At 45.0% G+C, this 13,490-nt stretch overlaps 2 protein-coding genes across 6 annotated transcripts in view; one reads left to right on the top strand and one right to left on the bottom strand.

The window, feature by feature from the left end:
• Positions 1-888: 888 nt before the first annotated feature.
• Positions 889-2,908, bottom strand: LOC130145052 (translation initiation factor IF-2-like). Its single transcript, XM_056329482.1, has 2 exons — positions 2,569-2,908; positions 889-2,126 (listed from the first exon to the last, which is right to left on the bottom strand). Exons 1-2 carry the CDS (start codon positions 2,906-2,908, stop codon positions 1,654-1,656), a joined length of 813 nt encoding a protein of 270 aa, XP_056185457.1. The 3' UTR covers positions 889-1,653.
• The window catches only part of CNKSR2 (connector enhancer of kinase suppressor of Ras 2), a 220,812-nt gene continuing 210,148 nt past the window's right edge, over positions 2,827-13,490 (top strand). For all 5 annotated transcript variants that reach the window (XM_056329480.1, XM_056329479.1, XM_056329476.1 and 2 more), the window contains exon 1: positions 2,827-2,958. In XM_056329480.1, coding sequence (XP_056185455.1) covers positions 2,895-2,958 — 64 coding nt within the window. In that variant the 5' untranslated portion in view covers positions 2,827-2,894. The remainder of the gene's footprint in view (positions 2,959-13,490) is intronic.

Here is a 13,490-nt window from a genome sequence, read left to right as displayed (position 1 = left end):
AGTTAGAACATAATTCTGCAGTTCAGTGTCTCTGCAGAAGCCTGTCCTATATGTTTTACATAAAAGGCCTGACTCATGCAGGTGTGACGGCAAGATGATGGGCCACTAAACTGAAAGATGAAAACAGCCAAAAGACTTTGGTTAACGCATTTTGGCTGAGACACTTCAGTTTAAGAAGGTCAGCATTAAAAGTCATTCAGATCTCCTTTTGACTTCTTACCCTAGAAAGAGAATAATAATAAAATCAAGCAGTAATAAATTTAGAGCAAGTTAAAAAAATGCTTTTATGTAGCACATGTCCTGACTACAGAATTCATTGATGTAATAGGTCATCAAGTTAAATACCATGGCTGGATAATTTTATCATCACTTACAATGAGCCAAATCCTCCCCACCATAGCCAAGCCAATGCTTTTCAGTGAGACTAAAACAAGAGCTAAGTAAAACAGTGGGATTGACCCCAGTATTTATGAGATGGCTATGGTCTGTGCGAAGAATCATAATTAGATCCCATGCTCCACACATCATTGGCTTACTGAATTGGGGGAGTAAGATCCCTTTTACCATTCCATAATTTGCTACAACCACTATGAAGGGGCTTTAAAAGTAACAGACACTGACCACTGGGACAGTATTGGGTCACAGGTGCTTTACTGAAAAACTCACTTTAGCTACAAATTACCTTGGCAAGCTATAGGGATCCCGGTGCATGCCGTAATTACGGACCATAGGACTTCATACATATCTACTGAGAACTAACTTCCCCTTTCCTCACCCACGAGGAACTTTTCAGCACAATGAGAATTACACAATGGTGTCACAAATTTACATGCCAGGTTTTAGTCTGGCCTTAGCTGTTTACTTGTAAACCTTTTCAAACTGCTGGTTTCTAATTAAAATTATGACATGCTCTTTCAACAACAATAACTCAGTATGTAAGGATCCTGCATACCTTTAAAGCCTTTCATAAAGAAAAAAAGTCAGCCTTAATTTGCAAGTGAAGTTTATTGTTCCAGTGGCTTTAGGTAACGCAGATGGCCTTGTCAGTGTGTTGGCGGGAAATGACACAGAAGACACAACTCTAGAGCCAGATTTGAGGAAGTTACAGTGTGTAAGCTCCAGTTTTCAATAAAAAGAAGTTTATTCTCAAGGACAAGTACAACTGTCAAAGTGAGGGTTGAGCCTAATGCTGCTAGGGAGACTCTTCCTGGGTCTCCAGGGAGAGGTGTTACCAACCCTATGAGTGCCTCACCGGCCCTCGCTGCTGGTGCTTCAGCCCCATGCACCAAAATGGGAGAGCTTCAGCCCTTGCCCACGCCATGCAGAGGCATTCCTTTGCTGTTGCCACTTCGGGGCGGAGGGAATCCTCTTTTTTCCTGACGTACAGATATTAAATGTCAGCGTCAGCAGCTGGTGTTCAGCAGTAGACACCATCAGAGGGAACATCTCGATGGCTGTCGACTCAGCCTTGGCAGGAGAAGCAGGGTGAATGCAAATGCAGGCAGAGCTGTGCACTGGCCAGCTTGCTAGCAGGAAAGCACCCTTTAGTGGTATGAATGTATCCCCAGCCTGGAGCTCTGCTGGAGGTGGGGCTGCCACCTCCTCGGAGCGGAGGCTCCTAGGAAGGGTGCCTGAAAAGCACCCACCGCCATTCTAGGAGGAGTCGCTCTGCGCTTGGGAGGGCCTCCTAGGAGCGTGGTCTGTGGGAATCGCCCCCTCGGGGTAGGCTCCTGGATGATGCAGCCTGGGGGGGACACAACAGGGGAAGATGAACGGCTCCAGCGAAGACGATCCGCTGCAGGGAGAGTGGCTTTTGGCACCCGCAGCCACCACACCTTGGCGGTGCAACTCAGGGGACAGCGAGGGCAGAGGAGGCACCGGCGGCGCCCTCCCCCTGCCGAAGTTGCCTGGTCCGTGCCCCGGTGGGCCGCACTGCAGCCTGCCCCACTGCCGCACCCCCGGGGCGAGGCGGGCGCAGCAACCGGCCAGCTCCCCTGCTGCGCCCCCCCGCCCCGGCGGGCCCCGGCCCAGGGCCGCCCGCCAGCCACCGGTGCTGCCCGCCCGGCCGCCCCCCGCCCGGCCTGCGGCGGCACCGTCCGTCACTGCCGTTTTACGGTCGGGCCTTGCTAAAAAAAATAAAAACAAACAAATAAATAAATAAATAGAAATTACTTTTCCCGCCCACGCAGCGATGCATTTTTTCCAGGGAAAAATCCCAGCAAACCCACCCCCCGCACGCCAGCGCGTCCCCGCAGGCGCCCCCCGCTGCCCCCGGCGCGGCGGGAGCAGGTGCCCGGCGCTGCCGCCGCCCCACGCCCGCCCCGCGCCCCCCCGGCGGCGCCACCTTGCGAGTCATCGCGGCCCCCCCCGCGCCCCCGCCCCGGGCGGCCCTCGGGTGTCGCTTCCCATTGCACTTGGAGATATTTTCGGGTGGCAGGAGCCGCCTCGTCATTTCCGCCAGGAGAAAAAGACACCGGCGCGGCAGCCGCGGCCGCGAGAGCCGCGGGAGCCGGCGGGCAGAGCCGGGCGCAGCCGAGCCGAGCCGAGCCGGGCATAGCGGGGACCAACCTCTCGGCGGGGCCGGGAGCCGCCGCCGCTGCCCGCGGGTCCGCGGGGGCGGGAGGCGTCGGAGCGTGCCGCCGCCTCCTCCCCCTTCCTCCTCCTCCTCCTCCACCCCCTCCCCGCCGTGCCGGCAACATGAACTGAAATCCCCAGAGAGGCACAGAGGCGGCGAGCGAGCGAGCGATCGCAGCGGAGGCAAGCGGGGATTTAGCGTCTCTCTCCTCCCGCCGCCGCCGCTCGGGCCCCGGGCAGCGCGGTCCCGACGCCCCGCACAGCCTCGCCCCTCGCCCGGAGAGCGGCGGCCGCCCGAGCCCCGCGCCCCCGCGCCCCCCATGGCCCTCATCATGGAGCCCGTCAGTAAGTGGTCGCCGAGCCAAGTCGTCGACTGGATGAAAGGTGAGGAGCGGCGCTGGGGCTGCGCGGTGCCCCTCTCCCGTCACCCCCACCGCATCCCCGCAGGTGCGGGTAGCTCCGCCGCGTCCCCCGCGCCGGGGTCCCGCCTCCCGGCACCGCCGGCTGTCCCCCACGTTTCGGCCGAGGGCTGGGGAGGGCGGGGGGAGGCCGTCGGGTCCGCGCCGCCGGGGCGAGGGAGCAGCGCGGGGGCCCCGGGCCGCGGGGCCGCGCTTTCCCCCCCTCCTCCGCCCCCCGGCGCAGAGGGGGGGGGCGGCTGGCGACCCCCGGCGGCCCATAAAGCCGGGTGGGAGGGGACGGGGGAGGGCTGTGCCCGGGGGAGCCCGGGATGCTCGCGGGCGGCGGCCGAGCTGTGGCGGCGGGGCTGTGTGTGCCCCCCCGCCGCAGCGAGGGGATGCAGGAGCGTGGTCGGCCGGTCCCGGCGGCCGCGGTGCGAAATGACGGGCGAAATAAAAGTTTGACCTAACGCGGGGCGCCCGCCCGGGCGGGGGGCTCGGCTGCAGCCGCGCTCCGCGGTGCGGTGGAGCGGGCTCCGCAGGCGGCGGGGCCGGTGGGTCGGTCCGGGGCTACCGCGCACCCCCCGCCGCCGCAGAACGCGCCGCCGCGCTGCTCCGGCCGGGCCGGGGGCGCCCGCACGCGGGGGTCGCCATCCCCGTCCTCGGGGGCGGCATGTGCAGCCATCGCTCACGTTAGGCGGGGAGAGCCCGCGGGGCTGCCGGGTGTTTGCACTGCTGCTCTGCCTCTGCTCCCTCACCTGTCCTCCCTCAAAATAAAGCCTGAGGAGAATAAAATTTGGGCTTTCTGGAAATGCTTTTCTGTTATTCTGTGTGCACCGACATGGCTTTAACACTGTAATTTAAAAAGCCTTTTGTGGTGCTTGGTTGTTTGTTTTGTTTTGGTTTTTTTTTTGGGGGGGGGGGGGGTTGGTTGATTGCTTTTTTTTTTTTTTTTTTTATTACCTTTAGGTTGGGCTGCAGCTGTGTTTTGAATAAATCATCATCTAGTGTTATATATCTTCTTATAAAGATAGAATGACCGGATGGGTACAACTTTTGAACAACTGCTACGTTGTGGGAGTTCTTTATAACATGCTGTGTGCTACTAATGTGACAGTTTCATCATCCTTAAAATTTCAGGCATATAGCATATGTTTTCAGTTATTCAGTCCTGGCATTTATAGCTGTCGAGTTATAATTACATTCAGTAACAAACACAGTTTTGCTCTTTCTGAAATATTCTCAATCCATAGAATAATAAATATAATAAAAAATAAAGTGATACTTTGTAGCCTAAGAAATCAGTAAATATTAATAAAAAAACTTGAAGGAGCTTACAGATGATCAGTATTAAAAGCAAACACTTTTCAACTTCATAATGTTTTATTACAGCTATTTATCTTCCAAAATTTTTACTTCTAGGGAAAAAAAAAATGTCTAGGAGTGTTTTCATATCAGTTTCTGAGATACCTCCCCCATGTTTGGGGAATACAGAAAAAATAATGAATTTGCAGACAGTGCATTTTTAAAACACTTCAAAAATGTAATACCTCAAATGCTTCTCATAAATGACAGGTGACATACATTGTGCGCTCTGCTTTTGTATTGCATCAATATAAAATCAGTTATTTAAAAAACAACAGGCTGACTAAATGATAACATCAAAAATTATGAGGTTGAATAAAGGTTTGTGGTTAGAAACCTGTGTCTAATGCATAGAGCTGTAGATCTGGTTTGAAAAATAATTATGTGAACTTTACAGAAAAAAGCAGTTATTGCAGTTGTGCCTGCTTTCTGGATTATGAAGCTTGCTTTGTAGTGTTTAACCTGTATTTTGGTGCAAATGCTCTATTGTTTCTCAGGAGTATTTCCGTTTTCACTGAGCAAACACATGTATGTTGCTTCAAGTTTCCATTTCTTCATTTTGTATTCTGAATTGCAGATGAACCTTCATTTAGAGTGAGGTGCGAAGAGGTAAAGCACCTGCCTTTGACTAGCACTGTTTGAGGAAGACCATCTAGATAGCCACTGTAGTTGCAGAAGTTGAGCCTGGAAATGAGTATGACCAGCAGCCCTGGGCAGGTCTGGTCCTGTCTGGTGGGTCATGTCTTGCCGGGTTTGGAGGAAGGCTGGTAGTGGCCAAGGGCAAGTGGTCTTCGCTGCAGCAACTTTGTTTTCTTCACCTCTCATTTGTAGTGTTGGAAACACTGTTACTGAAATCCGGGTGAAAAAACGTTGTACTACTTTAAACACATTGTTTCCATGAAATCGCGCTTCTGAAAGTCTCAAAAATAGCTTATTTGTGTTTTAAGAGGTATCCAAGACAGTTCAGTGAGTAAGACATGAGCGTGTCTTTGTCATGAGAACTTTGGGGTGAGTGCATTAGGGGTCTTTGCGTTAGTGGCAGTGAAGTCTGGTTTGCATAAATTAAGTTAAACTTCAACATGTGAGATTATTTTGCTGACTTACTGGGATTATTTTACAGAATTATAAATGCTGAACTTGGTTTTAACCTATTCCTTGATTTAAGTGCCCTGCTATGTAATATGTCTGCTCAAAGCAGCTTTGTAAAGAGCATTCTTCGGAATAGATTTCAATGTTCAAAGCAAAATCTTTCCTGAAAAAGGAAAATCCTACTGTTTAACATTGTTTACAGTTATCTGAAAGTAAGGGGAAATGAAACACTTTAGATTTTATTGCTCTCAGTGTTTTTGTGATGGTCTTGCTGGTATGACCTGAACATTTGCAATAAAAGGCCCCATCTGGAATTCTTTATTTAGGCAAAAGAGCCATTACCTCAGTGGCATGTTGTTCAGGGCAGTGATAAAGCGTTGAGCCTAATATTAAAAGATGTGAGAAATGAAGACAGAGAAAGTATTCCTGCCTAACAGTGTTAGATAAGCCGAGCTCTGGGCTGCATGGCTGGATAGGGAGCAGGCTCAAGACTGTGGGTATTCATGGAATAAATACAGTCTTTCCAATATCTTCTCATTTTTTTAATTCCTTGATATACACGATTGGTCTATGGATCCTTTAATAGCTTATGGACTCTAATGCTGCTGAGATACAGAGTTTTAGCTGGAACTGGTGATGCAAATAAGCGACTGCCTAAATTTCAGCCTGTGAAAATGTGTATGATAAGAAGTTGCGGGCCAAAGTACCAGTTAAAACTTCGCAAATGAAAAGGACAAAACAAGCAGAGCCTCTGTCAGCATGTGAATTTTTGTATGGTTTAAAGTGAACCCACCGGCAGAAGATTAACTGTCATAGAGCTGGAGAAAGAGCAGATGGATTAGCTCATCTCTCCCACAGGATGGCATATTGTATGTGGAGGACAAAATGGATATTTAAATTGATTCAAACTGCATTGTTTTGCTTTCCATATATTTAGTACTAATTTTAAAGGCTCTGCATGGATCAGTGAGCTGAAACTGTGTCAATCACCTCCTCTGCCTCCTCTTTAGGAGAACATGTGTTGATTCTACTGCCGCATTGCAAGACATTGACATGTTGCATAGGCAAGTGCCGTTGGATGTCATGACTTCTCTCACTGACTCAGGAAGGGAACATGTCAGATGTGTTTTAGATTTCTGAGGCTCTGAGAAAACTCAGGGGACATGCAATTGCTTTCCAAACATCAGGTGTTTTTAACTAAGTCTTGTAATTTGACTTCTTTTCTCTGATTTTATTTATAATGGCTATAGTTTGATAAGGACTTGCTGCTTTTAACAATATTCGAGTTTAATTCAGTACCAATCTCTTAGTGGTAGAATCTGTTCAAAAAGGCAATCCACCTGGAAAAATCTATATTGCTTTATCTACCAAAGCTTAAATGTTTATTGTTTGCTGAATGACAGCTCATAGAGTTATTCTAAGCTCATACAGCTTAAACTGTTGTAATGGTAGTTCCACTCACAAAGCTGACGTCTGAGGCATAGACTTGGGTTTCTAATGCTAAGGAAGGCAGGGGGGCTTACCCCTATGCAGTCCACCAGCATGTAGAAAGATGTAAATATTTAGGAGGACTGGGGGAAGAGAAGGAGAAACATGAATGTGCTAGCAAAGTGAAAACAGAGTGTGAAAGTTCCCCATTTGGATGATTGAATATTACATGGATTTAAGAACTGACTTTCTGTCTCCTCTTCAACAGAAGTTCATGTCCATTTTCAGTAGCGTGTGTGTTTGCACAGAGTCATGGGCTGCTGGCAACTGTACTCCACTTGGTGTAATGAGGATTACATGTTTGTCAAGAAAATGCAAGAGTTTGTGGGAATGCTCTGAAACGAAAGTCTCTAATAATTAGTAATGATTTGAAAAACATGTTGCCATGGGGAGCCTTTTACTCCTGTTCTGACATGTGCAGAGCCCTAGGACTTCTGTGGCAGCACCCAGGCCGTGCTGCAGCTGTTCCTGAAGCATTAGGTAGCAACAGGGAGGCTCATCAGTGAAGGCACAGACCCTCTTGCAGTGCTAGGATCTAGCAAATGGATGCAGGTCTTAAAACCAGTAAGGATGACTCCTGTGTTCAGGGTCACTCTCAGACTCACCTAATTTTTTGCCTTAGCTTTCTTTGAAGAAGACTGTTATGGACAGAGTTTAGAAGCGAGGTTTTTTGGGAGTGTAGGCTGGACTACAGCAAGGCTGGTGAGCATCTGCTTTACAGTAGAGAAGAGGTGTGCTTGCACATACGTGTATGCCTCATTTTGGGTTTCCAATTTAGTTTCTTTCAATGATTTATTGAGCTAAAGGTGCTTTCTTACGCTGCTTCCCTTCGTATTGCTTTTGGTAGGGCACTTAACAAATGTGACTATTAGAAATAATGAAAGACTGAGTTGTCTCAAGGAAACAAAAGATGGCTATTAAAGAGTAGGGAAACTGCTTGGATTCTGAAACTTTAATTCCTTGTGAAGCTTGTGTAGATGACTGATGAGCTGCAGAACAGTCATCAACTTGAATAGTCATTGCTAAGTGCCATAGGTGGAATAGATCAGGTGTTTTACAATTTGTCAGCGTTAAAACTTTTTTTTTTTCTCCCAAGAAAAGCAACCTGAAATTTTTCAGTATTAGAAAGTACATGTAGTACTCTGTTAGCTTTGAAGTGATGCTATTAAATGGAGTTAACGGCTTTTACTGTAATGTCTAGCAAGAAAAGCTGTGGAAAAGCTGTAGAAAAAGATGGAATAGTGCCATAGTGGGAGCTTGATTTTGATGAACTCCCAAGATTTTTATTTTATAGATAGTTACTCCATTTGTAAGAAAGTAGTAAGAATTTCAGTAAGACGAGTCAGGGGCTTTTTTTGGAGAGGGGAGTTTGTATGAAGAGGGATAGTCAAGAGTCAAACTGTGCTATTCCAAACTTTAGTTTTAAGGACTCTGGCTTTAAAACCGTAGTGAAAGCAGTGCTGGACAATCTCTCTCTTTAGCTTGTTTATTTTTCCTGTGGATCTCTCACTTTTTGCTTGCCCTTCTGACATTAGCAGTTCTAGCAGTATCAGTGGCCACCACATCAGTCACAGTGATGTGTTTCAGGGCATCTTGGTTTGTGACTGGGAAACCTCTCCTGCCATTGTTTATCAACAGAAAATGAAACTGCATTTGCAACTGGGATGTGTCAAAGCCTAACAGCCTGGGTGTTGCCATAGCAAAGGCAATGTTACATAAGCAGCCACTCTGCAAATGATTAACATAGCCAAATCTTAAGCATAACGTGAGACTTCATTTCTAAATGATCCTTTTTGGGAGGGAGCTTTCCTAGTTGAGGTGATCTCACTCACTACCAAAATTAACATGCTAGTTGTGAAGCTCTTTTAACACTGCCCGTTTACACCTTTATTTTGTTTGAACATATTGTTCTTTTTCTGAAACATCTGTTAGTTTAAATATGGCCTAACAATATGTTTTCTCAAGTGTTTTTTTGCAACAGTTCAGTGAAGTTCTATATTCTGATCTTAGTTTTATTTGCACGCTGCAGTATTAAACCAAGCAATTTACAAATGCCTTTTCTGGTTAATGGGTGTCAAGAATTTTGCAAGGCAGAGATACAAACCAGGTCACTTCTTAGGTGAGAGTTTTGAAATATATATACAGATGTATTTATAGAATCTTTGCAAGTAGTTGTCTTTTAGTGCTCTGACAATAATAAACCAGGCGATTTTATCTTCTGAAACCCAGACTGGCAAATAGTCAACTCTATTTGAGCCTCAGGAGTGTAGATAAACATTTAATCTTAGTAAAGTTACTGCAGCATTTGATTGTACTATATTTCTCAGATTCGGGTAGTTACATTTGTTACCGAACTCCAGAGGAATAGGGAAGAGCTGTTTGTGGAGAAAGTTCTTCGTGTATAGGCTTGTATTCAAAGGTATGCAACCAGGAGAAAGAGAAAGCTCATTCCTCAGACTTCCATTCTATGTAGCTGATGTTTGGTTTATTTTTTTTCAGGAATTTACAATTTTCTTATTAAATCACAGGATAACTGTATCAAGGATCACCTGTAGCAACCACTTACCTTCAGCAGGATAACTTAATTTTAGATTTCGAGATCTGAATAAAACTGTGCTACTGTCATGCTTATTACTCACATGATTTCCTTAACGAAACCTTTAAACCTTCAGTTTAGGATCTGAATAGTGATCTAGACAAATGCTGTCAGATAAGGATTCCCAAATATCTGACTAAAAAAAATTCCAATTCTGGATGGGCTCTGTTGTGGAATTCCAAAATGCCACATTTTTTTTCCTTAATCTTCTTCAGCTTTTCAACTGTGCCTACTTACCCTAAAAAGTTGAATTAGGGAAATCGCGATGAGTTGTATTTGTTCAGAAGAAAACTTTTGGGGCCTCAATATAAGACCCATATTACAGTCAAAATGCAGGGGAAATCAACTGCCACATGGACCTACTTGCAGCACTGTCAAGGGAATTTGATTTCTTGTTGTGGGACAGCTGGACCTAGCAGGACATTTGCTCTTAAATTTAAAATAGCTGACTGTCCAAGAGCAAGCATCTGCTGCTCCTTATAATGGTCCTTCCCTGCAGTTGCAGGGTGAAGGGCTAGAAGACACAGGTCCATTGGTCTGGGGCACCTAAGATCTGGAATGCTACATGAGCATCCACTCATACACATTTTGCCCTCACCATGTATGGGGTTTAGCAGATGTCTGGTAGATGAAACAATTTTTTCCTTGAGGTTTCTGGTGCAGGCATTTTTCTTATGCAAAGGGAATTCAGCACTGTCTATATCAAGTCATGTTAAAGCACTGGAGGCTTAAAAATCTAGCCCTGTTCTGCTTGTCTGCCAAATAATATTATCTTTGAGAAAACAGCTGTGGATGTGATCTCGTAGGGTGCTTGGCATTCCCAGTTTATCCTTTAAGTAGAAATATAGGGCACTTGGTACCTCAGATGAAGTGCCTAGAACAGTAATTTCAAAGTGTTTGGCCTTACATGATTAACATCTGCTACAGTACCATATGGTAGGAATTTCCAAGTAAACTGTTAATTAATATACGAGTGTACCAGAGTAAGCTGTAATTAAACTATACTCAGCTGAAATGTATTATTTTAATATACTGGAACGCAAAGTGCTGTACCTTGGTATTAGACCTTTTCTGTTGTGTGAAGAGGGCAAAAACTTGATGAGAATTAGGTGAGCTTTTAAATTAAAGGTTCAAGTAGCTTTTTTTAAATAAATGGCTTAAGACTCACATCAGCATCAAACATCCATTGACTTAAATGGAACAGGGTCTTTATTTTGTAATGCTAAATTTTACTTTGTGAATGATGTGGAGTCTCCTCAGCTAGGATTTTACTGGTGTCTGCTGTGGATGGTCAGTGGGTGTCCAGCTGAGCTGCACAAGCATAGAAGCCATTTTCACAGAACTTCAGGCCTGCGCCACTTGGTCTAGTACCACCGGTGGAAAGAAAATATTCCTGTATGAGCTGGCCAAAATGGTCTGGAAGAGCGTTGACGTGGGAGGTAAGGTTGTGCATGTGTGGAGGTAATGCTGGGACCTCCTCCTTGTCCCTGTTGTATTTGGAAGGATGCACGTACCGCTGAGCAGCTGGCTGGGTCACCTCAGAAGGGCTCTTGCCTCCCACAGAGAATGAATGTCAGCTGTATAGAAGTTTATAATATCACTGTTTTTGTTGAAGTGTAGAATTTATTTTTAGTTTGGCCAGATCCACCAGCTGCCAAAAGCTATAGCTATAAATGACCTATTTCAAAATAGATTATTCTTCTCTGGCCTCCCTTCCTTCTCTCTTTCCTTTCTCTCCTGATAATCTTGATGTCAATAAGAAAGTGAAAAACCCCTTCCTCTGCATAATGAGGCCAGGTAAATATAGGTGGGACATGCCAGTGTTGCCCGAGTAATTCACTAGATGGCATTCCTCCCTCTGAGTCAACACTGAAGCCCTTCACTGGAATGACAAGAGACCTTAGTGTTTTCTAGTGAGATGTCAGCCTGAAACCAGGTGTGGTTGCTGAAGGCTCGCTGGCATTCTTCATAATAGTGGGAGAGTTAACTCTAGCACCCCGATTAAATTCCATGTTAATAATTAAAATCTTTGTAACTGGATCACGCTCGTTGATACCATTACTGACATGTGCCTGCCTTACTTTCTTTAATTGCTTTGTAGTTTTGTTGGTTGCTTTCATGCAGCTGATATTTTGATTTGCAAGGTGCAGTGCCATTCTTGGTCTTGTTTTGTTTCAGATTTTCAAGAAATACTGGTGGAGGAACCTGTTGAATGCAACGTAGAAGTTGCGCTCAAAAAAAATAGTTTACATTGTGTGCAATCAACTACTGTGAATCTGCACTTGTCCTGCTTTGTGTACACCTTTTAAACATCAAACAAATAACAATTTTCTTCTTGACTAGTCTGATGGAAGTGTGACTAGACTATGGGGTGAAATACCCAAAAAGTGTCACCTTCAGTGTTCAGCATTGGTTGACTTCTGGCTGGCTTTTTTATTGTTGCTTTATTGTCATGGATACAACTGTGTGTGCCCTTTGTCTCCATTTCTCCGGAGGTCAAGCATGGCTCTTTTTGGTGGACTTCATTTTATTAGAGCTAATATGAAAAAAAAATAATTAGAAAGCCGTTAGTGTGTTTTTGTTTTTGTAGTCTGCTTCAGCTTGTTTCCAAACCTTTCTGTAAGTGCATGGTGATGAAGTGGTCATTACTGCTTTTCAGATGGGTGTTTATTGCCCTTTTCAAAAACTATGGTCTTTAAATATTTTCAAATAAAACTACCTTAGTTAGTTAAGCCAGAGTGTGGAGGCTTATTGTTTCTAAAATTTCACTTAATGTTTGTTAGTTTAGTCTTGAGTGTGGTGCCCCACAAGTCCTCTTGAAAATACCTGTGATCAGTAATTTCACTGTTGAGTACCGGACTTCAGAATCAGGTGTAGTTTTCAGTACTTTAGCAGTTGTTTCACTGTATGTTTTAAACCATGTGGATCTTAAGTTTAATGCAGCCTGTGGTCAGAAGCCTGTTTCTGGAGCCCTCATACTGAATCCAGGAGCACTGTGTAGTGTGAATGATTTGTCATGCTCTGTGTGTGGACTTCAGAGAGAGAGGTTTAGCCCGAACGCATAATCATTTTACACAAGAAATTTCCATGTAAGTGTCAGTCTCAACATTTGAGAGAAGAACCGTTTATCATTAGAAAAATAAGAGAGTTAGGTATATGACAGGACTCCCTGAGAGCAAATAAACTAATTTTTTAAAATGATCGGATATTTCATAGCCTTCAAAGGATTGTTTAAAAAGGCTGTTTTAGCAAATTACATTACTGGCATGGCATTTGAATGCCTGCATGAGTTATGATGAAGCTACCGCTAGCAACTATAGAAAGTAAAATGGTACATATCTGATCATGAAACTTCTGTGTTCCTAAGATTAGTGTGTTTCCTTGTGTGTTTTGGTGGTTTGTTTGGTTTTTTTCTTTCTTTCTTTTAAATATAAGATGTGGTGTTCCTGGTAACTACCTTGGCTTGAAATAAGACAGCTGAAGTGTAATGGCAAAGCTGATGGAGGAGTGCTAGCCATCCTGCGGATGTAAATGTCAGTATTTGAAAATGGTCTTACCAGCCCACGGTCTTGGGGAAAAACAAAACACCTGGTGGAAGACAAAAAAATCACTTTTCTATGAAAAGATACCCCATGTACTATGTAGTATTCACTAGATGAATAAAATATGAAATTTGTTGCAGAAGGCTGAAGGTAATTTCAGTTACTAATAGTTTACAGAATTTGTTTACAAGGAGCTTACTGATTATTTGCTTGTTCTGTCTTGGTCAATAAACCCCTTTTCTGTTACTTATTTGGACATCACCTGGTTTGTCTCTTCTGTCCTAACTGTTGTCCTTCAGCTCACTATAAGCAGCACTGAACTATTCAATTATGAACTGGAGGTAACTAATGCTAATGAGATATGAATGAGTAAAGCTGAACAGACTAGACAGTTAGTGATGGCCTGTGTTGGTGTTATCAAATTGTAGGGTATTATCAGTC

This window comes from Falco biarmicus, chromosome 2 (assembly GCF_023638135.1).
Source record: "Falco biarmicus isolate bFalBia1 chromosome 2, bFalBia1.pri, whole genome shotgun sequence".
Lineage (NCBI taxonomy): Eukaryota > Metazoa > Chordata > Aves > Falconiformes > Falconidae > Falco > Falco biarmicus.
This window is presented reverse-complemented; position numbering and strand designations above follow the sequence as displayed.

What these genes read in the sequence shown, in the direction of transcription:
- LOC130145052 (XM_056329482.1), bottom strand. Translation starts at nt 2,908, where the DNA reads ATGATGAGGGCCATGGGGGGCGCGGGGGCGCGGGGCTCGGGCGGCCGC. An exon ending in GCTCCCGGCCCCGCCGAGAG is followed by an intron (nt 2,127 to 2,568) that starts GTTGGTCCCCGC and finishes TATTTTTTTTAG; the next exon opens with CAAGGCCCGACCGTAAAACG.